The following is a 23,794-nucleotide window of genomic DNA, read 5'->3' as shown; positions in this document are numbered from 1 at the left end:
GCAGGGGACACGGGTTCGAGCCCTGGTCCAGGAGGATCCCACATGCCGCAGAGGAACTAAGCCCATGCGCCATGACTACTGAGCCTGCACTCTAGAGCCCGTGAGCCACGACTACTGAGCCTGTGCTCTAGAGCCTGCGAGCCACAACTACTGAGCCCGTGTGCCACAACTACTGAAGCCCACGCGCCTAGAGCCTGTGCTCTGCAACCAAAGAAGCCACCGCAATAAGAAGCCCGCGCACTGCAATGAAGAGTAGCCCCCGCTCTCTGCAACTAGAGAAAGCCCACGCACAGCAACAAAGACCCAAAGCAGCCAAAAATAAATAAATTTATTAAAAAACAAAAAAAGATTCAGAGAAAAGTACAAAACAATAGAAGAAAGCCCAAGAGAGAAAGAGAATTAATGAATGTGTTTTCAGAGAATATATAGTCTGCTTTCTGCTACTTAACAACCACACGGGACTAAAAATCAAAAAACCAAAAACAAGGACGCAAGATGTTTTCAACATACCCTCAAGGCAGGAACAAGATGAGAAAGACTGTCTCGGAGGTAGGCATAGTGTCTGAAGGTATGATCTGAGAACAATGCAGGCATTGTTGGACAGGTTTTAGCAGCATTGAAAATAAGAACCAAAACTGCAATGTCTGATAAATAAGTGCGTTAAGTAAAGTCGGAGGTATAAAAGGTTGAGCTTGGCCAGAATTTGGTGCCTCTACTTCTAACCCCCCAAATTCCTGTTAAATGACTACAATTTTCTAACAAAGAAATGCAAATTCAAAGAGATACATTACCTCACTTCAAATTACCCCAATTACCCCTCCAATTACCAAAGAAAGGTTTTTTAAAATAATGCCTGCTGCCGAGAATACTAACAAATAAGAACTTCTGGTACAATGCCTACTAAAGTATATACTGGCACAATCCCTTTGAATAATAATTTGGTACTAGATATGAGTCTTATGAATGTTGAGTAATTCCACATCTCAAAATCAAATAGCAGAGAATCATTTACAATAGCAAATAATCAGTAACAACCTAAATGTCCAAAAACAGGAGAATGATTAAATAACTTGTGTTTCATCTACTTGATGGAGTATTACACAATCGTTAAAAATTATCTTTATAAAAGATTTTTAATATTGTATCATAAGCATTTTGTCATAAGTGAAAAAAGCAGACTCTAAAATGTATAGACAATATGACAGCAGCTATCTATCATCAAATGTTTGTTGATGAAATAAAATGTTAAAAAATAAAATGACAGCAAAATCCCAAACCCAAGCTTTTAAAAAGGGAGGAGGAAACAAACCAAAATATTAAGTCAATTACATTGGCTAGTAAGACTCTGGGTGTTACATATGAAATTTCCTCTTTCTACTTTTAAAAGTTTTCTTTCTATGTATATTAATTTTGCAACAGAGGGAAAATCAGAAATTAAAAATACAAGATAAACATACCTTCCAATCTTCTGTATGTATCTCTATGGCAGAGCGTGCTATTTGCCTACCCAGTATCCATTGTTCCCTTTTTCCTTACTAATAGAATATTGATTTTATTCCAAATATCCTCTAACTTCCTGCCTACAACCTGGACCTGATGACTGGAGCTCTAGCAATAATTTTGGACGACCGAAAATGGCAGAACAGAAAAATGGAAGGAGCCTAGATCACCAAGAATAATGTGGAACTACTATACCAGACTGCTCACCTCCAGACTTCTTTTACATTGAGGGAAAAAAAAACTCTAATTAACATTTAAGATACATTTGGGGTAATCTCTGTTATTCACAGCCAAACATATTTCTTAAATAACACAATTCTCGAACTACCCAGAAAAATATCTTAACATTAGGCTTCCAAAAATGTTTAGTATTTTTTTTTAACATGAAAGGGGCTTCAGATTTCAGGGCACTTTAATATGTCCTGTGTGATTTGTAATAACACCTAGCCCACAAGTCTCTCTCTGATGAGCTGAATTTCAAATAGTCACAGTATTGCACCTTTAGAGGTAAGGTCAGGGATGTGCCTTTTTTAGACGTAAACACAGAGTCAGGCACTGGTTAGCACATCAATTACACAGATCTTTTAAAAAATTCTCCAAATGCCCTGTGAAAATAAAAAAAAAGAATGAAGAGAGAATACAATGGTCATCACAAAAGCCAGTTATTTGGCTGATCCCTGTATCTCAATAAATACCCCCCTAAACCTCACCAAGGATGTGCTATAGAGTGAAAAGAACCACGGGAGAGTATGGATGTACTGATGTAAATGTATTCCCATTACTGGAAAACAACCCGACGGCATGGCATGCTGCCCAAAGCTATCACAACCCCCCTGAACTTGTATCAGAGCTAGAGTAATCATGCAGCCTAGCTCAGCCCATCCCCTCCTTCAGGCTGCAGATCAAATTAAGCATGGAATAAGACATAGGGAAAAGTCCACAGGCTTTAAAACCAAAGATGTCTGTCTGGCTTTGAATCCCAGATTTGCTGCTTAGAGAGTTACTTAGACTCTCTGAGCCTCAGTTCCTCATCTGTAAGCAGTGAATAATACCTCCTTCCAGTGTTGTTTGCAGATCAGTAATAAAAATGTATGAAGTATTTAAACAGTATGTGGAATATAGCAGATGCTCAATAAATGGTTAAAAAAATTAGTATTAGTATTAAATGGCAAAGTTGAATTACTGTGAATATAAGAATAAAAGCTGAGGAAAATAACCATTAGGCTCCCTCAGGATATACTTTTAACTAAAAGAAATGAGAAAGAAAAATAACAGTAAAACAAAACAAAACCCTCAGACCATCCAAGCTACACTGCAGAAAAAGATGCCAAAATTCCCTGCTAAATCAGCAGAGGATACAGGCTGGATCATCCATGTCTGGTTCAGCTGTGTCAAAAAACGGGTGGGTGCTCAGGAGCTCAGGCACCAAGGGAAGCACCAGGGTTGGATGCCGACTTCCCAGAAACTTCAAGCATCTGAAACAAGCAAAATGAGAAACAAGCAAACCTGTTTTTAAAAAAGTACTGGGAATTGGAATCAGAAAACCTGACTCAGAATTACAAATTCTCAACCATCTACTTTTGTTAACTCTATGACTTCAGATAAGTCATTCAATTATTCCGGAACTCAAGTTAATTCATCTAAAAACTTGGTTATTATGAAGATAGAAGAGCTGATATGACAGATATTACTACAGGTTATTTAACTAACAACCATTTCCCCCAGCTTCCTTGCCAAGAGAACCCTGATTTTACTCAGGTATCAGGTAAGTAGCAAAGTGCTCAATGAAGGTAGGCCTAGCCCAAGGGCTCAACCACAACTGGTCTAAACTCATCATGGCAATCCCAAGCCCATTTTACAGAGACTGCTTTGCAGGTAGTCAAGTAACCCAGTTCTGGTCAATGGAACAAGAGAGGAAGTCTGCTGGGGAGCTTCTCAGGAATGTTTTCCTAATCAAATGAAGTGCATACACATGAACATATCTATGAAACGGAAACAGACTCACAAATACAGAGAACAGATTTGTGGTTGCCAAGGGGGAAGAGGGGTGGGGGAGGGAAGTATTGGGAGTTTGGGATTAGCAAATGCAAACTATTATATATAGGATGGATAAACAAGGTCCTACTGTATAGCACAGGGAACTATACTCAATATCCTGTGATAAACCGTAATGGGAAAGAAAATGAAAAATAATATACATATATGTATAACTGAATCACTTTGCTGTACAGCAGAAATTAACACAACATTGTAAATCAACTATACTTCAATAAAATTTTAAAAAAAGAGAAGTGCATGGAGGGAATGTCCTTTCTTTCTGTCTTAAGATACTGTCTTATGAGGTAGCCATCTTGCAACTATGAGGAGAAAGCCAAGAGAACTGCAAAGAAGTCAACCAGAGTACTAGCCCTGTTAAGCTGTTGAATGACCAATCCTGAAATCAACTTTCTGACTTCTTGTTATACAAAAAAATTAGACCTTACTGTTTAAGCCACTTTTAATCAGATTTTCTGTTACTTGTTGACAAAAGCATTCTAACTGATATCCTGGGTGAAGTTCTAGAATCAGAAGAGATCTGATCTGAAACAGGAAACTTAATAACTCTGTGGCCTTGAGCAGATATATTTTTACCTACAAATGAGATTAAATATAATTACCTCATACAGTTGCTATAAGGGTTAAATGAGATAATGAATGAAAAGTACTTAGCAAGGTGTCTGCCATTATATAATAAGAACTTAATTAACTATTAGTTAGCTATTATTAATTGGCTATTAGTTAACTACTATGACTACATGAAGGCCCTTTATAAGTTATAAAGAACTACATGTGTGCTGGTATTTATGCTTTTTTGTTATTTTTAATTAAGTTCTGGTGTAGAAGGTGTGGTGAACTGAAAATAAATATAAACCTTAATTTAATGTTCTCACTGAGTTTATAATCTAACTGAGGCAAAGATGACTAACACTATAAGGTAATGAACTATCAAATGAATGATACCCTGCTTTCTACCTGTCAAAGGTAGAAGGGATCACTGTGATCGGAGAAAGCTGCCCAAAGAAGATGGGACTTCACCAAGGACTGGAGAACAAGAAGATCACCAAAAGAGAGAAAACAAACCCCATGAACAAACTGAAGGCTATATGGGGTATGAAAGGCATCACATTTAAAACACTTGATACTGTTAGGAAAGTACACTTTTCTCCAGTTCTGTCTTAAAGAACTTAATTCACTAGTTTTCTGACCTCTCTCAGCCCATTTACTCACTGTGCCTCAGGGGACATTGTATCCCCACATCCCAAATGACTGAGTGCTCCTTGAAGACAATCAATAAATGTACAATGAATTGAGCTGATTTGGACTGAACAAACATGAAGAAATGGCAAAACAGAAAACCAGGTATCAAAAATGTTACCTAGAGCAAGATTCCCTGGCATTTTTAGTTCTTAGTATGTCTTCCAAGCACCTGATTTGACCCACAGTTTTTCAACTTTTAATAACAATTTTTTTTTGAAAATAAATAAATCATATATTTGCAGTGATCTCATCACATAAGCTCATTGAAATACGTGGAGTACAACAACGGACATTTTATATTAAATGTATGCAAGTAGCTCCTCAAACAGCAATTCATGAACAGTGTTAAGCTTGACTCTAGCCAGTAAAGCTAGAGGTAATCAGGGGAAAATATGATTGTGATTTTCCATCTGAAGACCAAATACTTACCCTCCCTCTAATCTCTACAATGATGGAAACAGACAAAGAGTGACTAACACTATATAAGAGGAAAAGGAAATCTAATCGACTCATCTCTGTACCTCCAAAACTTACCACAGGGCTTGGCACATAGTAAGCACATAGCAGGCACATAGTATTTGCTAGGTGGACGGATGGACAAATGAATAACCTAAAATGTGATATTCAATTTAGGAACCAGACTCTTGAGAGTATAGTTATGTTGAATCAGGTTTCTAAATTGAAGACAAAATTGAAGGCCATACCCCAATCTATGATGATCCACTAAATAATGTCAGCATTGTACATTTACCATATTATCAGACTCAGCGAACAAATGAGCAAAAAAAATCCTTACTTCCATATGGAGTCCCTATCAGTAGGGTACTTGGTTAAATTTTTCAGCAGCTCCACCAGTGCAAGATGAATCCCTTCTTTGGTTGAAACATTAGTGCAGCATAAGAGTTCATGAAGAGCCTCTCTAATATCTCTGGATGAATCCTTAAAAAAAAAAAAAGGTAATAATAATAATAGCAGTCACTATGGATTAGCTATTATGGAGGAGTATACAGGTTAAAGTGGGAGTACAGGGTAAAGAACTTCTCAATTTTCAGAAAGGGGAGGGGCTAGTATTCACAGAGGAGGAAAAATATGAAATGATTATTTGAAGAATTCATTCATTTGTTCATTCATTAATCTGTACACTCAACATTTACTGAACATTTATTAAACAGTCAACATTTATCAGCACCTACTATGTACCAAGTGCTAGGGGTACAGCAGTAATTAAAGTTGAATCCCTGCTCTCAGGAGTTTCCTTCTAGTGAAAAGACAAAAATGAATAACTAAATATATAGGTCAGATATGAGAAACTATAAAGCAGGTTAAGGTTAAGAGTGCTAGGACAGGTGGGGTATTTTACATGGCATAATCAAAGGGAACAGCAAACATAAAGGCCATGAGGTGAAAGCATGTTGAAAAATAGCAGCGTGGCTACAGCAGAGTAAACAAAAAGAGAGTAGGTACCAGATGATGTCAGAGAGTGGCCTCTTCCCTCCCCAACACTTTCTGCTCAACCTCACTAAAATGATTAGAAAAGCTCACCAACAACTTCTTAATGCTTATGTAAATGAAAACATATCAGTTTTACTCTTATGTGATATCTCCATAGCACTTTTTGCCAGTTCTTTAAAACTTTTTAATATAGACAATTTGAAACATATGTAAAAGTAGAGATAATTCCCCAGTTTCAACAATTAACTCATAGCCAATCTTGCTTCATCTATACCTTTACCCACTCCTACCAGATTATTATTATTATTTTTTTAATTTTATTTATTTATTTATTTATTTATGGCTGTGTTGGGTCCTCGCCTCTGTGGGAGGGCTCTCTCCAACTGTGGCAAGTGGGGGCCACTCTTCATCGCAGTGCACGGGCCTCTCACTATCGCGGCCTCTCTTGTTGCAGAGCACAGGCTCCAGACGCGCAGGCTCAGTAATTGTGGCTCACGGGCCCAGCTGCTCCGCGGCATGTGGGATCCTCCGGGACCAGGGCTCGAACCCGTGTCCCCGGCATTGGCAGGCGGATTCTTAACCACTGCGCCACCAGGGAAGCCCCCTCCCAGATTATTTTGAAGCCAATCAGAGAAATCATAGCATTTTGTTGGTAAATATTTCCATACCTCTTTTTAAAAATGATTATTTTTTTTTAAAACACACAAAACCAATATCATGCCTAAAATTTTAATAATTCTTTAATATCAAATATCCACTCCATAATAAAATTTCCCTGACTCAAAAAGTTTTTATTTGTTCTAATCAGGCTCCAAGAACGTCCGCACATTGCAATTGGGTAATATGTCCCTTAAGTATCTTTTAATACGTAAAATCTCTTTACATCTCACTTTTTTTTCCCCTTGCAATTTCTCCCCTGTATATCCTGAGATGGTAGTTTGATTTAGAGGCTTAATCACATTTAGGTTCAATTTTTTTATAAGACCACTTCATAGGTAGTACTGTGTGCCTCCCTCAGGAACTATATTTTTCTTTTTGTGATATTAGTAACCACTGAAGATCACTGCCTAGATCTAGTAATTCATTAAAGTTGTAAAACAATGATATATAAATTCTATCATTCTTCTTCATTCATCAACTGGAATACTTCTACAAAGAGAAACTTCCCCTTATCAACTAGCTGGTTGTCTTGAAGTTCTATCTGCATGGGAAAAGGAAGGATAAATGCTTGATTCCTTAACTTACCAGTTTTCAAAATAATGAGTTGATTACTAAGCATCTTCTAAAGGTGACTAATGCAGTGTTTTGTTTTTGAATTATTATAAAATCATGGGTTTCAACATATTTGCAGTTGTAATCCTTAATGATATGTTTCACCTTTAGCCAGTGTGAGTCTATTTAAGTTATCTCCTGGGTCTTTTTGATATAAGCCTAGAGGTCTTTGATAGCTAATGTTTGCTTTCTGTATGACAAGACAGTACAAGGTCATCTTGTTACGTTTCCTACACCACACTTGGAATCAGCCATTTCTCTTTGGAATTTTGGTTCCTTTTAGTGGGAAATGGGATCTCCAAAGCATTTTTTAAAAAGTCAGGTTTGAGAATTCCCTGGCGGTCCGGTGGTTAGGACTCCACGCTCTCACTGCCGAGGGCCTGCATTCAATCCCTGGTCAGAGAATTAAGATCCCATCCCACAAGCCACATGGCTTGGCCAAAAAAAAAAAAAAGTCAGGTTTACTGACATATAATTTACATTCTGTAAAATTCATCCTTTTTAGTGTACACTTCCATGAGTTTAACAAATGCATATAGTTATGTAACCACCATGACAATCAAGATATAAAACACTTGCATCACCCAAACACTTCCCTCGTGTCCCTTTGTAGTCTACCCCTCACCCCCAGCCTCTGGCAACCACTGATACATTTTCTGCTACAGTTTTGTCTTTTCCAAAATGTCATATAAATGAAATCACAGAGTATGCTGCTTCTTGTGTCTGGCTACTTTCACTTAGCATAATGCATTTGAGATTCATCCATGTTGTTATGTGTATCAGCAGCTATTCTTTTTTATTACTGAGTAGTAATCCATTGTATAGATGTACCATAGTTAATTTATCCATTCACCAACTGAAGGATTTTGTGTTGTTTCCAGTTTGGGACTATTATAAATAAAGCTGCAATAAACATTTGCATACAGGTCTTTGTGTGAACATGAGTTTTCAGTTTTCCTTAGTAAATACTTCAGAGTGGGACTGTGGGGTCATATGTTAAGTGTATATTTAATTTTATAAGAAGCTGTCACAGTAGTTTCCAAAGTGGCTCTACCATTTTGCATTTCCATCAGCAGTATATGAAAAGTGCCAGTTGTTCCCCATCTTCACAGCACTTGATATCGTCAGGGTTTCTTTTGTTTGTTTGTTTTTACCCATTCTAACAGATGTGTTGTTGTAATTTCTCACTATTGTTTTGTTTTTTTGGTTTTTTTTGGCCGCGCGGTACAGCTCGCAGGATCTTAGTTCCCTGAACAGGGATTGAACCCGGGCCCTCAGCAGTGAAAGCCCAGAGACCTAACCATTGGACTGCTGGGGAATCCCCTCACTATTGTTTTAATCTGCATTTCTCTAATGACTAATGATGTTAAGCATGTTTTCACATGCTTATTTATTATTTGCCACTGCTATCTTCTTTGCTTAAGTGTCTGTTCAAATCTTTTGTTCATTTTTTAATTGGGTGGTGTGCTTTCTTATTATTGAATATATATTCTTTTTATTTTTCTATTTTTTTTGGCCGTGCCGCATGGCTTGTGGGATCTTAGTTCCCCCACCAAGAATTAAACCCGGGCCCTTGGCAGTGAAATTGAGGAGTCCCAACCATTGGACTGCCAGGGAATTCCCTGAGAATTTTTAATATATTCTTTATCAGATGTGTGTTTTGAAAATATTTCCTCCCAGTCTGCGGTATGTCTTTTCAAAAAAAATTTTTTTTTTGGCTTAGAAAAACAGAAATTTATTGTCTGAGCTCTAGAGGCTTGACGTCCAAAATCAAGATATAAGCAGAGTTGGTTCCTTCTGAGGGCTGCGACACAGAATCTATTCCACAATCCCCCTCCTAGCTTGTGGTAACCTTACATTCCTTGTATGGCCTTGTAGATGGCATTCTCTCTGTGTCTTCACATTGTCTTCCCGCTATGTGCGTTTCTGTATCCAAATCTACCCCCTCCCTTTTTTTGGTACAGTTTACATATCAAAGCCATTATATGTGTTTGATTTGGTCCCATTATCTCTTTACTGTGGTCAAATATATATAACATAAAATTTACCACTTTAAGTAAATGTACATTTTAAGTGTACAGTTCTATGGCACTAAGTATATTCACACTGTTGTGCTATCTTTAAAATTTCTTAAAAGTGTCTCTTTGAAGAATTTTTTTTATTTGATAAGTCTAGTTTATCTAGTTATTTCTTTCATAGATTAAGTTTTTGGTGTCATATCTAAGAAATCTTTGTCTAAGACAAGGTCACAAATATTTCTCCTAAAAGTTTTATACTTTTAAGTTTTACTTAATACATGAAAGAAATCAAACTAAAAAATTTAAAAGACACATCCATAACTACATAACAAAATCTAAGAATCAGAGGACTCTTCCTTGAAGCTCAGTTGGAGACATGCCTTCTTTATTCTCCAGGCACCCTCTTTTATCCTGCAATTCTCTCATTTCTTTACCCTATACAATTAGGGGGGCCCACTTCTCAATAAACACATCTGACTATGTCATCCCCCCATTTAGTAACCTCATTTGGCTTCCCACCACCCCTAGGATAACACTGAGGCTCCTCAGCACAGCACACAGGCCCTTTACAATTGGTTCTCTACTGACCTCTCCTGTTTCACCTCCCACCCCTTCTCCCTCACAGCCACATGTGAACTTCTCAATGTTCCCTGTCCAGGTCATGCCATTTCACACCCCACCCCCCCCAGCCTTTACCTGCGGTCATATGCTATCCTTCTGGTGAGAATGTCATCCTTTACCTTACTTTTGATACGATCTTGTAATTATGGTTTATATTGCTGTCTTCTCTATAAAACTGAGCAACTCAGAGGCAAGAGGACTGTCCATCTCAACATCCTCAGAACCTAATACAGAACCTGGCTCAGGAAAAATCAGTAAATGTTTCTTGAATGACTTTCTGAGGCATACCTGAGAGACACCGCAAGTTTGGTTCCAGACTACCACAACAAAGCGAATATCACAGTAAAGCAGGTCATAAATTTTCTGGTTTCCCAGTACATATAAAAGTTATGCTTATACTCTACTATAGTCTAGTAAGCATGCAATACCATTATATCTAAACAAACAATATACATACCTTAATTTAAAAATACTTTATTGTTAAAAATGCTAACCATCAACTGAGCCTCAGCAAGTCATAATCTTTTTGCAATAGGAACATCAAAGATCACTGATCACAGATCACCATCAAAAATACAATGATAATGAAAAAGTTTGAAATACTGAAAGAATTACCAAAATGTGACACAGAGACATGAAGTGAGCTGTGGGAAAAATGGCACTGATAGGTTGGGGGTGCAGGGGGAAAGAAAAAAAAAAACAGGACCGATAGACTTGCTCCATGCAGGGTTTCCACAAACCTTCAATTTGTAAAAAATGCAACATCTTCAAAGTGCAATAAAATGAGGTATGTCTATATTATGAACTACTACCATATGAAGCACTTTATATGAATTCTCTCATTTAATTTTTAAAAGAAACATAAGAATATGTGAAATTATCCTCACTTTAGAGATGAGAAAACCAAGAACCAGAAGGATTAAATAATTTGTCCAAAATTGCAAGGTTGCTAAAATCCTTTAACAGCTTTTAGTTGTTCTAAAGGCTCTGCATGAGCTGGTCCCACCCACCCCCTCCAGCCTAATCTCATACCACACACTAGCTCTGTTACTGCCAGGCCCTCTTTTGGTCCCTCAACTGTGTCATGTTTCCACCCACCACAGTTTCTACACTTCCTGCTCCTCTGCCTGAAATGTCTTACACCTCACACTCCCAACTCTTCCTGCCAAGTTAGTGCCTTATTCCTCCTTTAGAGCTCAGGTTCAGAAGCTTTTCTTGATTGCTGTACCCCCTCACTCCTAAAGACCAAGTACCTCTATGATATACCCCCATGGGACCTCACTCCTTTCTGTCGTGAGCTCCTTATTTCAACTTATACTACACCTTCATTTGTGTCTTATTTGTCTGTCTACCTCATACCTAAATTCTAAGGTCCATGAGAGCAGGGCCATGGCTTTTGCTCACTATTGTGTCCCCCTTTGCACAGTGCCTAGCACATAACAGATGGTCAATAAATAATAAAAACAAACAAACAAAGGGAAAAAGGGACCAAAGAGAAGAAATGACAGGTTGATTTGGATCTGTCTGGCTCTGTATGTAGCAGACTTAAATAAGATATAATGCTTCCCATATGAACAAATCTCCACCACTGATAGGAGGCAGCTATATGGATGTACTGGAGAAACAACTGTCAAGTAATAAGAAAACAATTTTGACTTGTGTGTTTCTTAAGAACTTCCCAGTTATACAATTAACCTGTGTAGATTTGTTTTAGGAAATGTTTACTAAGCATCCTCTATGGGTAAGTCACCACATTAAACCCTGAAAGGATACAGTAAAGGGTACAACATGGTCACTCTCCTTAAGGACTTCACAATCTCATCAGGGAGATAAGACAAACACACTAAACCTGACATAAATGGATAAAGTGTGAAAACTACAGTAAGAGACACACGGGCTTGGTACTCAATAATTATGGCTTAAATGAAGGAATGAGGGAAAAAGTCAATTTATTTGATATGAACTTCAAGAAAACTTCAAGAATGAGATATGTTGAAAGCGGTAAATTATTATGTTATCCTTCTGCATAAAATTTTCCAATGGTATCCCATAATACTTAGAATAAAATCCAAACATCTTACAACAGCCTCCAAGGTACTCTACCTGCCCCACCCACCTCTCAGACCTCATCTCATATCACTTTTCTACTATCTATGTTCCACCTATACCAGCCTTCTTACTCCTGTTCTGGAAGCACATCAAAGCTCACCTATGCCTTAGAGCCTTTCTACCAGCTATTGCCTCTTCCTGAAGGTCCTTCCTCCAACTTTCACATGGCTGGCTTCCTTCTGTCATTTAAGACTCAGCACAGGCCCCAGCTGCCGGGTCTACCAGCTGTCCCGGTGGACTTGCGTTCCATGGCCCCAGCTGCCTGCTCCTTGTTTGTGTCCTGAAGATTAGTGTGCCGAGTTCGTCTGTTTATTAAGATTAAACATGTAAACAAGAACCAAAAAAAAAGACTCAGCACAGGGACTTCCCTGGTGGCACAGTGGTTAAGAATCCGCCTGCCAATGCAGGGAACACGGGTTCGAGCCCTGGTCTGGGAAGATTCCACATGCCACGGAGCAACTAAGCCCGTGTGCCACAACTACTGAGCCTGTGCTCTAGAGCCCATGAGCCACAACTACTGAAGCCTGCGCACCTAGAGCCCGTGCTCCGTTACAAGAGAAGCCACCTCAACGAGAAGCCCGTGCACCTCAATGAAGACCCAACACAGCCAAAAATTAATTAATCAAAAAAAAAAAAGACTCAGCACAAACACTGTCTCCATAGAAAGGCTTTTACTAATCCTTAACTTTACAGTGAAACTTCCCATTCCTCCATCACTATTTACCTTCTGTATAAGACTTATCACTCTCTGAAATCATTTTGTTTACTCTACCTCTCTTTAGAATATATGTCCCATGAGAGCAGGGAATCTGTTTTTGACCACTACACCTCCAGTACATAGACAGCACTTGTTGAATTCAGGTAGTAGCTCAATGTAAAAGAAAGGAAGAAAAGAAAGAAAGAAAAGTAAAGGAAGGAAAGGAAGGAAGGAAGGAAGGAGAGAAGGAAGGAAGGAGCAAAGAGACAAATTGAGGCTGGAAGGGTCAGGTAGCTAAATCTCAACACAGTGAAGTACAGTGGCACAACAACTATATAGAGCAGTGAGCAGTAGGGTAGAAGAACAGACAATGAGTTTATGTAAGTCTAAAATTCATGGACAGAACTCCACGTCAAGGAGTTTAGACCTAAACAAATTCTTTGTGAGTTTTATACAAAAGTGCTCACAATAAGCCTATCATGGCCCTATGAACAATTAAGTATGTCAAATTATAGCTTGTGATATAGCTCAGCTACTTAACGTTTACTGAGCATCTACTTGTGCCCGACACTACAAAGCACTGCGAATTAAAGAACGAAAAAATCAAGACTGGCGCCTTGAGAAGCTCACAGTCTTGTGGAATAAAGAATTAAACAAACAGAACACCTACTGATAAATGCTACAGTAGCATAAACAGGGTGTTACAAAAATACAGATGAGTGCTATTTAGCCCACTCAGCAGTACAGTTAGTTAAGGAAGGCTTCCTAGATATATTACCTAATGTAGATCCTGGGAATAAGCAGAAGTGTGCTACGTGAAAAGTGGCAGTTTTGCAGGCAGAGGAGAATAAGTTACAATGAAGGCAAAATGGTGAAGAAAAGCAGGATGATTAGCAGAGTGACTACAGCATAAAGTTCAAGGTGAGGAATGATGGGAACGAAAGCTAAAAAGGAAAGAAGGGGCTAGGCTATAGAGACCAACCATAGAGAACAATACACAAAATGCAAACTTATCTTCTTAGGAAAAAATACGAGGGACTCAGTTGGTGGTGCAGTGGTTAAGAATCCGCTTGCCAATGCAGGGGACACAGGTTCAATCCCTGGTCTGGGAAGATCCCACGTGCCGCAGAGCAACTAAGCCCATGCGCCACAACTATTTAGTCTGTGCCCTAGAGCCCGTGAGCCACAACTACTGAGCCCATGCTCCTAGAGCCCGTGCTCTGCAATAAAAGAAGCCACTGCAATGAAAAGCCCACGCACCACATCGAAGAGTAGCCCCTGCTCACTGCAACTAGAGAAAGCCTGCGCGCAGCAACGAAGACCCAATGCAGACAAAAAATATAAATAAATAAATAAATTTATTTTTTAAAATACATGAAAAAAATTATAAAGATTTATAATTCAGGAAAAATCTTAAGAGAAGTGCTAAGCAACTGAGAGAATGATAAAGACCTTCAAAATCAGAGCACCTAACCTGTTTTCCAAAGTATGTAGCAGAAATCTGTAACAAGTGCTAATATGTAAACATCAAATTGTTATCCCTTTCACAATATCTAAAAAAGGGGGGTGGGGAACCAAAGCCCAACTCTCATTTATTAATATTCTGAAAAACTTCAGGGACTTCCCTGGTGGTCCAGTGGTTAAGAATCTGCCTTCCAATGCAGGGGACGGGGGTTCGATCCCTGGTCAGGGAACTAAGATCCCACGTGCCATAGGGCAACTAAGCCCACACACTGCAACTACTGAGCCCGTGCACTCTGGAGCCTGCATGCCACAACTAGAGAAAAGCCTACGTGCTGCAACGAAAGATCCTGCATGCTGTAACGAAGATCCCATGAGCCGCAACTAAGACCCAATGCAGCCAAATAAACAAATAAATAAATGAAAAACTTCAGAGCTCGCAAATAAAATCCAGACACTTTAGAAAAACAATTGAAGAACCACAAAGAACTGTACAGCCTGGGAGGCAAATCTGTGTTCGTATCCTGGCACAGACACTTCTTACCTGTACAACCTCAAACAAATTACCTTTTTTCTGAAAACTCCAAGGTTGAATGAATTGATCCCTAAGAGCCCTTCTGGCTGTCTATGATTCACTAGAAGAATTAAATCAAATCAAGGCTGAAAGGAATTCTTCATTATTTAGCCCCTGCCTTATCTATAGGCACTTCCCTTCCCTCCTCTATCTCTCAACTCTATGTTATATTACAATGAATTCCTCCCAATTCCTTGAATATATCATATCCACTCTTACTTCTGGATCCTTAGACACTGCTCCCTCTGTTTGGTATCCTTCCACCCTACTACTATCAGTGCCACTCCTTCCCAAGAAAATGTTTCATACACCTAAATCTAATATAATATAGTAAGTCAGTTATACTTCATTAAAAAAAAAAAATGAAAGAAAGAAAATGCCTCATTAAGTCCTACTCCTTCAAGTATCCACTACAGCATTCCTTCTTTCTTCCCTATCTCCCCAACCTTACCCCAGGCAATTCAGGTTAGATACTCTGCATTCCCAGAGCACCCTATCCTTCCCTGATCATAGCAATACTAAGCTTTATTCAAATTTCCTGTTTAATAGTCAGTCTCCTCCACCACAAAGGAGTTGTATGATGAGAAGGCAGAACTGTGCTGCCTCTACACTATTTTATCATCAATGCCTGGTTTAAAAAAAAAAAAAAAAAGTGGTGCTCAGTAGGTATTGATGAAGAAATGCATAACAAACTCACCTCTAACACAGCAAGGACAGTGTCAAGCTGATCCTCTCGAAGGGTGATATTGTTAGAGATTTTTCTCATGGTATGTATGGACTGTAGACGTACCTCCTCAATTTCATCATTAAACATGTCAACCAGGAAATCAAGGCACTTCTCAGCAAAAGAAGGTGAAGACTGGGCCAGCATGCAGAGCGCCTCTACAGCAGCAATGCGGACCTCTAGAGAAAAAGGGACAAACAAAACTGCACGTCAAGTTAAGATCCATGGGAAAAATGTAAGAAGGATTCCTTCTCATTCAGGTTTGTGTTTCCCTCTCTACTCCTGTTACTTTACAAACTCTCTCTGGGAGATCTCCTCCATGCCTGCAGATTCTGCTACCACCTTCACATAGACCTATGAACAAGGATGTTGGTACCACAGGGACTGAGGTTTAGATCCTGACTCCTTGAAAACTCAGTTGTCTTATTATCTCAGTAGTCCAACCACAGTAAAGTACTTTTTAAAAAAAGCACTTTTAAAATAACATTATTAAGATTAAAACAGGCTCGATATCATTATTCTCATTCTACAGATAAGAATCAGCAAAGTGGATAAACTTGCCTCAAAGTGAATGAGAGCAGAGATAAGACTAGTACCCAGGTCTGCTAATTCTAGACTAGCATCATATAGTATGGATACATGCTTGTTTTGTTCCAGCGGTTCCCACAATAAAATGTACAGTTTCAAAAAAGAAAAGAAAAACACTCAAATTGTGGTTTGGTTTTTGTATACTTTGGTTTTTGTATACGAAAGGTTTTATAGACAACTTAAAAGCAGAGTTACTACATTAAAGGGAGATGACTCAGATTTTTCTTGGTACTTATAAATTCCTCTTTTTCATCAGAAGGGAAGGATTTGCTCTACATCACAACAATGTAATTTAAACAGGAAATTGCTAATAATTACAAAGCTAGCCAGAGATGGACCCAAATGTTTTAACTGCTAACCCTGCTTCTTAGGGCTTTATCCATTACATTGCATTGACTCATGTGTAACTCTTGCAAGTGTATCAAGGGAATCACAGAGAAACTTCAGATCAACATGAGATAATCAGTATGACCTGACCTGATGCAATTCCAAGCAGAAGCAAAGAAGCATGGTTTTTTACTTTGCATGCACAGCCTGGCTACAGGTAGCTAAATTAACAATTCCTACTGGACTTTTTGGAATGTTGAAAATATATAACAGTCTCCTTAAGGGTGCAGGGCAGAGAAAAGGAATTAGCTTGCTCGAGAATAAAAAAAAAAAAAGACCAATCCTCTGGCGTCTTAACATATGTAATCAGATCCTACTTTTGCTACTTTATGCTTAGTACTGAAGATACAAAGATGGACAAGAACAAGACTATGTCCCAGCCACTACAGACTAGAATAGTTAATTGCATTACAGAGTGATGAATGATACAATGGAAGAGCACACGTAGTATTAAGAAAATGCGGAAGAGGCACATAGCCTACTCAACAGGATCAGAGGCAGCTTTTCAGAAAGTGACCCCTAAAATAACACTTGAAGGAGTTGTTAGGCCAGAGGAAAGGAAAAAGGCCTTCCTACGCAGAGGAACCACATGTAAAGGCCCAGAAAGGAGGGAGAACATGGAACAACCAGAGGACTAGAAGTATGTGTGATACTACACTACAGTCTATAGCCAATGAAATAAGGCTCCATTTCACTCCCAGCAAATGTGTCCCTAAAATCCTGATTTACCCAGAATTTTATAGGTATGATTAAATTAGAGAGCTGCCATACTTGATGCTGGTTATGATCTACTCACTTTCCAAAGTTAAGTTCCTTTAAGTAAACCTTAGTGACAAACTAAAAACTGTAGAAATCAACCACATAAACATTAACAGTGATTAAATTCAATTGTAGAAACTAAACAAAGCAAAAATCCTAGGAAAAACAAAAGAAAATAGGTTCTAGTTACCTGTCTTAGGATAAAATGGGTTTTAATAACTGGAATTCCTTATTATCTAACACTATTTAAATTTTTAATTCATATATCAAAGTTCATGGAGGACATAAGCAGAGGTAGCTTTAATTAATTTCCATATATACAGAAAATTTTACAGCAAATTGAATAGGGTAACCCAATTTTTATATCTAATAGAAAAACTGTCTTTCAAGAGTAATTTTCTTGCCCTTCTAAGAAGTTCTATTCTGAGGTATCATTTTTATAGGCATTTTGAAGACCTGAGTTCTAATCCTCTGACACAAATTTACTATAAAATTTGGACAATCAATATTATCTCCCCACGTCTGTTAGCCTCACTGAAAATAGGAGGTTGGAGTCAATCATCTCAAGGCACTGACAGTCTGTGATCTACGTGAGATGGAGAGCATCATACTGTGGAAATCGTAAGAGCTTTGCAAGGACTTCTATTACTGGCTAAAATGGAGTAACAAGGGCTAGATTTATCTTTCTATCTGAAACAACTAAAAACAGAGACAAAATATATGAAACAAAAGTATTCAACACACTATACAACAGGCAATGAAAGGTAGTGATCCCTGAGAGACAGGAAGTAAATGAGGTGAGCTTTACGATGATACCAGTTTACTGTCTGTAGAGTTTCCAGGTTGTAGGTCTCCCTGAGTTGAGAAGACAGAGCTGGGAGTCTGGAAAGGCCAATGTGGCTAGAGTTCATAGGGCAAAGTACCAGAAAGGAAAGACGTGCACAGAGAAAGCAAGCCTAGGAGATCTGCAGAGGGTCCTCCTCAAATCTTCAGCCAAGTTCTGATCTGTGAAGAAACTATCCAAGGCCTGAGAAAGAACCACTCAAGAGGATTCGAGGGAACAATCTCCAAAGCTCACACATGGTCAACAAGAGTTTGTTTCACTAGTGAAGAAAAATAACCCCTAGACTAAATGTTACTTGGGTCCACCTAACAAAGCTTAAAAATAAGACCTGAAATAACTGCATTCTAGAACAAAGCTCAAGAATACTTATAGGAATATAACAATGTTCAGCACCCAATAAATTAAAATTCAGAGTGTCTGGCATCCAATCCCAAGTTACCAGGTATGCATAGAAGCAGGAAAATATAATCCATAATGAGGAGAAAAATCAATCAATCAAAACCAACCCAGATGGGCTTCCCTGGTGGCGCAGTGGTTAAGAATCTGCCTGCCAATGCAGGCGACACGGGTTCGAGCCCTGGTCTGGGAAGATTCCACGTGCCGCAGAGCAACTAAGCCTGTGAGCCACAACTACTGAGCCTGTGCGTCTGGAGCCTGTGCTCCGCAACGGGAGAGGCCGCGACAGTGAGAGGCCCGTGCACCACGATGAAGAGTGGCCCCTGCTTGCCGCAACTGGAGAAAGCCCTTGCACAGAAACGAAGACCCAACACAGCCAAAAATAAATATAAAATAAATACAGAAATTAAAGAAACGTTTAAAAAAAAAAAAACCTAAATATTAACATTAAAAAAAAATTAAACGCTGATTAAAAAAAAAAAACCCAACCCAGAAATCACACAAATAACAGAGCTAGGAGACAAGGACATAAGGATAGTTACTGTAAATACATTCTCTGTTGACAAAGCTAGAGAAAAGATTAAGCATATTAAGTAGCAATACAGAAGATACTAAACAAATGCAAATTCTAATCAAACTTCTAGGGATGACAACTACAATGTCTGAGATGAAAAATATACTGGATGGAATTAACAGCACATTAGACACTGCAGAAGAAAAGATTAGTGAACTCCAAGACAAAGCAATAAACATTATCCAAAATGAAACAAATAGGAAAAAAAGATTACATGGAAAAAAAAGAATAGAGCATCTGTGAGCTACAGGACAACCTCAGTAGCCTAATATATATGTAATTGGGAGTCCCCAAAGGAGCATGGGGCCAGAAAAATATTTAAAGAAATAACAGTCAAAGATTTTCCAAATAAAAACCACAAACCCATAGATCCAAGAAGCTCAACAAACTCCAAGCATAAGAAACATGAAGAAAATTATACCAAGGCACATTATAATTAGATCGTTTAAAACCAGTGATAAAGAGAAAAGCTTAAAAGCAGCTAGAGAAAACAAGATACATTAGGTACTGAAGAACAAAGATTTAAAATGACAGCAGAGTTCTCAACAGAAAAATGCAAACTGAAAAACTGTGGAACAAGATGTTTAAAGGACAAAAAAATAAACAAATAAACCACTATTAATCTAGAATTTCATTCCCAGTGAAACTATCTTTCAAAAATGAAGGCAAAATAAAGGCTTGATTAGTCATTAGTTAGTCAGACTAACCTCGGTTTAAATCTTGCTTCTGTCTCTTACTAGTTGAGTGACTAATAAGAAAGTACAATTGTTATCAGTATAAATATCAATTTTTACTACCATTTATTAAGTGCTTACTATAACTGGGTCATGTATCATGTCATGTATATATAATCTCATTTAATTATCACAATTCAGAAACACTTGCTATTAACCTTGTTTTACAAAAATGCTAGAATTTGAACCTAAATTGACTGAACCCAAAGTCCATGCTCTTAACCACTGATCCATACCACCTGAGCCTCAACCTCTTCTGTTTATAAAATTAAAATAATAGTAGATACTTCACTGAGTGACTATGAAGATTAAGTGAGACAACCTGTGTATATCACTCAGTACAATGCCAGATACATAGCAGTCACTCAGTAAATGGGCACTGTTATTGTTATGAAGTCATTCTTACCATACATCTCATCTTCCAATCCATGAACAAAGGCTCCACAAGCTCCTGACTCAATCAAGTTCACAGCCCCCGTATCTACTTCTTCCTTGGGAGCATCATCTCCCCACTTCCTGCCGCTGGAAAACTCTCCCGAAGTGTAAAGTTCCTTGGCACGTTCATGTGCAGTGCGTTTCCTCTATAGAAGACAACAATTACCACTTGTTGGAGATTCATGAGAGAACAGTAAGTTGCACCCTGAGAACATGAGAAAGTAAAAAATACGACTGCTCTCTGAGAGTTACATTTTAAAAAAAAAATACTCAATAGATCAGAGCAGAGAAATGCAAATTCAACTTGAAGTTAAGACCAAGGTTCTCAGGTCATCAACAGCTGATAGAAACCTTATTAAAGATAGTAACTTCATTAAAGATAGCACAAGAATGTTGACTGGACAGGTGGTTATGTTTGCCATGGCAACACAGGAAAGGGAGAACCAGAGAGGTAAATAATGGCAGTGTCCTTCCAAGCACCATCCTGGGTAGACAATACACTGGCCCTAGAAAATAATTTTTTTCATCCCATAGAAGTAAGCGTCTATGGACCGTCACGGGCGGATGCATGTTTTATGAGGCCCGAAACTTGTACCATTTAGACGGACCTTGTAAAGAAAAAGAATGGAACATTACCTTACTTTTCCAAATTTTACAGAAGCACAAGACCATGAAAACATTGCTAGGGCCCCTTCCAAGGCCTTGGAAGTGACCATACAAATGGGACCCTGAAGCTGGAGTGTCATTACCTTCACTGACAACCGCCTTGCGCACCAAATTGTACTCAATTGTTTGTTTATAGATGTCTGACCCCACCCCCGTCATTCCCTATTCTCTGTACCCTGTGTTATATATACAGAGGATATGTAACAATTTTTTAAAGCTTGGAATCTGCTACCAACTTGAGAGCTCCAGGTCAGAGAGGCTCTTGATAATAATTCCTATTATTATCAGGAATTGTTATCAGGTGGTACATCATCTGATACGCACCACCCACCATGGTAGACTGACCACTTACAAAAATAAACTAATAATCAAAGCAACTCTAGACGATACTCAATGAAAAACTCTTGATTCTCTTTGAACCAAGCATCGGAAGGCTAAAATAACATGGTAACTTGGAGATGGGGATTTGAAACAACTTGGAGTTTGTCTGGTTTCCTTGTTCCCCTCTTATATCACTAATACAAAGTGCTATCTCCGACATTATACACGCTCAGTAGATGTTGAACAGGGTACAAAAATGTACACAAATGCCTTTGCAGAAGATGGGCACGTGGAGGGTCCTCTAACTTAACAGTGAGTGCTCCTCCAAAGTAAATTGATAATTAAGTTGACTAGTAGGTGGAAAAATTACCCACAAAACAGTACCATGTGACTTTATGACTCAAGTGAGTTTAGAAAAGTAGATAACATAGCTGATGTGACATGTAATTGTTGTTGAGCTAGAAGGAGCCTTAAGTCTAGCTTTACTACAAATTAGTACTGTGGATTAAATGTGTGTCAGTTTGTCAAAAGAGGCTTTTGTACATTAGACAACTCCTAAGGGCACTTAAAACTCCAAAATGTATTCTCAGAGCTGGTTGTAGCAAAATTTCACTTTCATATTAAAGCAATAATATTTTATGCTAAAAAAAAAAAAAAAAAAAAGAAGTAAGCGTCTATTTGACAACACTATGCTCACCAAGCAAGTGTCTAGTTAATTTACTTTCTTCACAGATTGCCTAAGGAGGAATATACTAGTCAGCTAAAGTAAATATTGAGTCTACTTGACAGTTACAGTTACCTTCATAAATGAATAAACTGGCATAGATATCAGCCTCTATGAACCTTCCTGGTGTGAGCCCACATCCTCATGGCTGATCATCTCAAAGGCACTGATGAAATATAGCACCTGAGCCTACAAGGATGTGGGTCAGACGCAGAAGTAAAGTTTGTACCTTGCGAAGTGTCTTAGAAACCCTTGCATTACCCATCCCTCACAATTCACCATGAGCGTGTCCTTCTTTGCACTTCCACCCCAGTACACACAAAGAACACTTAAGCAATCACTGACCTCAAATGAAGGGAATGCCCTTCAAGAAAGCCATATGGCAATGTTTCATGAAGCACAGATATTAACTCCCCAACTATTCCTAAGAATTCACCTTACGGAATAAATCAAAACAAGAAAAGATCTAATACCCATGAAGGTGATACTCTATATGTGATTTATAATGGTGGAAAAATTAAGAAGAAACTGTAAATGTATAATAAAGGGCTAAAAAATGATGGCACATCTTCTTAACAGAATGTTATGCTATCAGTAAAAATCGTAAGTATGAAGTTAACAATATGAAAAAAAGCATATGAGGTAGTGGTAAATATAAAAAGTAGACTACAAAATTATCTGTATATAATGATTCAATGTTTAAAACATGCATAAGAAAAAGAGCTGGAGAGAAATATACCAAAATGGTGAAAGTCACTGTGTTATAGTAGTAGGAATATGGGTAAACGGTTTCTCTTTTTCTTCTTCTTATCAAAGATTCTGATTCCTTATTAACACTTTTATAATTTAAAAATTAAGATACTGACAATGAATGTTCCTATCATATTCTCAGACTCATATTTGTTCCTGACAACTATGTCAGAGACCTATCACAGTCAAAGCTTAAGGGCATTCTGTTACTGTTCAGAGAAAGGATTTACTCACTCTTCCATGAGAACTGCTGTTGAAAGGAGTCACAAAATAAGACCAGACCTTTGTAGTTTTTAACAAATAGAAAGTTAATCTTGCCTCTTATTTGTAAAACACAATCTGTGCAAAGTATTTCATTATAATAATTTAAAATTTAATGAAGTAACTTGTAATTTGGTTCAATTTACTAAGATTTTAAATTAAAATGTAATCTAGTCATCCTACATTAACAAATTCATGGGCTGTAAAATTAAATCAACACAACTCGGCATATAGCTACACTGATTTTGGTTTCAGAAACCCAGTTTAAACAACAAAGAATTCAAGTTACCCTCAGATCTGACATCAGCTTCTTGTCAAGTGTCTGTTCCAAGAAATGAGAACTGACTTGCTCCATAGAGCCCTATAAAAAGGAAGAATCCAGAGCAATTAAACAAACTTTTAAGACCTGAAGAATATCTTCAAATTCAAAGTTTGCCGCCAACTTAAATGCATAAAGATAACATTATTTTTTTTTTTAATTTAATTTTATTTATTTTTTATACAGCAGGTTCTTGTTATCTATTTTATACACATCAGTGTAGACATGTCAATCCCAATCGCCCAATTAATCCCACCCCCATCCCCACCCCCCGCCACTTTCCCCCCTTGGTGTCCATACGTTTGTTCTCT

At 38.1% G+C, this 23,794-nt stretch overlaps 1 protein-coding gene across 2 annotated transcripts in view; it reads right to left on the bottom strand.

Annotated features, from left to right (window-relative positions):
- The window catches only part of INTS4 (integrator complex subunit 4), a 130,077-nt gene that overhangs the window by 35,273 nt on the left and 71,010 nt on the right, over window positions 1-23,794 (bottom strand). For both annotated transcript variants that reach the window (XM_059930719.1, XM_059930720.1), the window contains 6 exons: window positions 23,454-23,525; window positions 20,414-20,588; window positions 15,699-15,904; window positions 5,594-5,736; window positions 2,860-2,975; window positions 511-644 (listed from right to left, as the gene is read on the bottom strand). In XM_059930719.1, the coding sequence (XP_059786702.1) occupies window positions 511-644; window positions 2,860-2,975; window positions 5,594-5,736; window positions 15,699-15,904; window positions 20,414-20,588; window positions 23,454-23,525 (846 nt within the window). The remainder of the gene's footprint in view (window positions 1-510; window positions 645-2,859; window positions 2,976-5,593; window positions 5,737-15,698; window positions 15,905-20,413; window positions 20,589-23,453; window positions 23,526-23,794) is intronic.

Source organism: Balaenoptera ricei, chromosome 8 (genome assembly GCF_028023285.1).
Source record: "Balaenoptera ricei isolate mBalRic1 chromosome 8, mBalRic1.hap2, whole genome shotgun sequence".
Classification (NCBI taxonomy): domain Eukaryota; kingdom Metazoa; phylum Chordata; class Mammalia; order Artiodactyla; family Balaenopteridae; genus Balaenoptera; species Balaenoptera ricei.
Note: the sequence above shows the minus strand (reverse complement) of the source record. Positions and strands in the feature narration are given on the sequence as shown.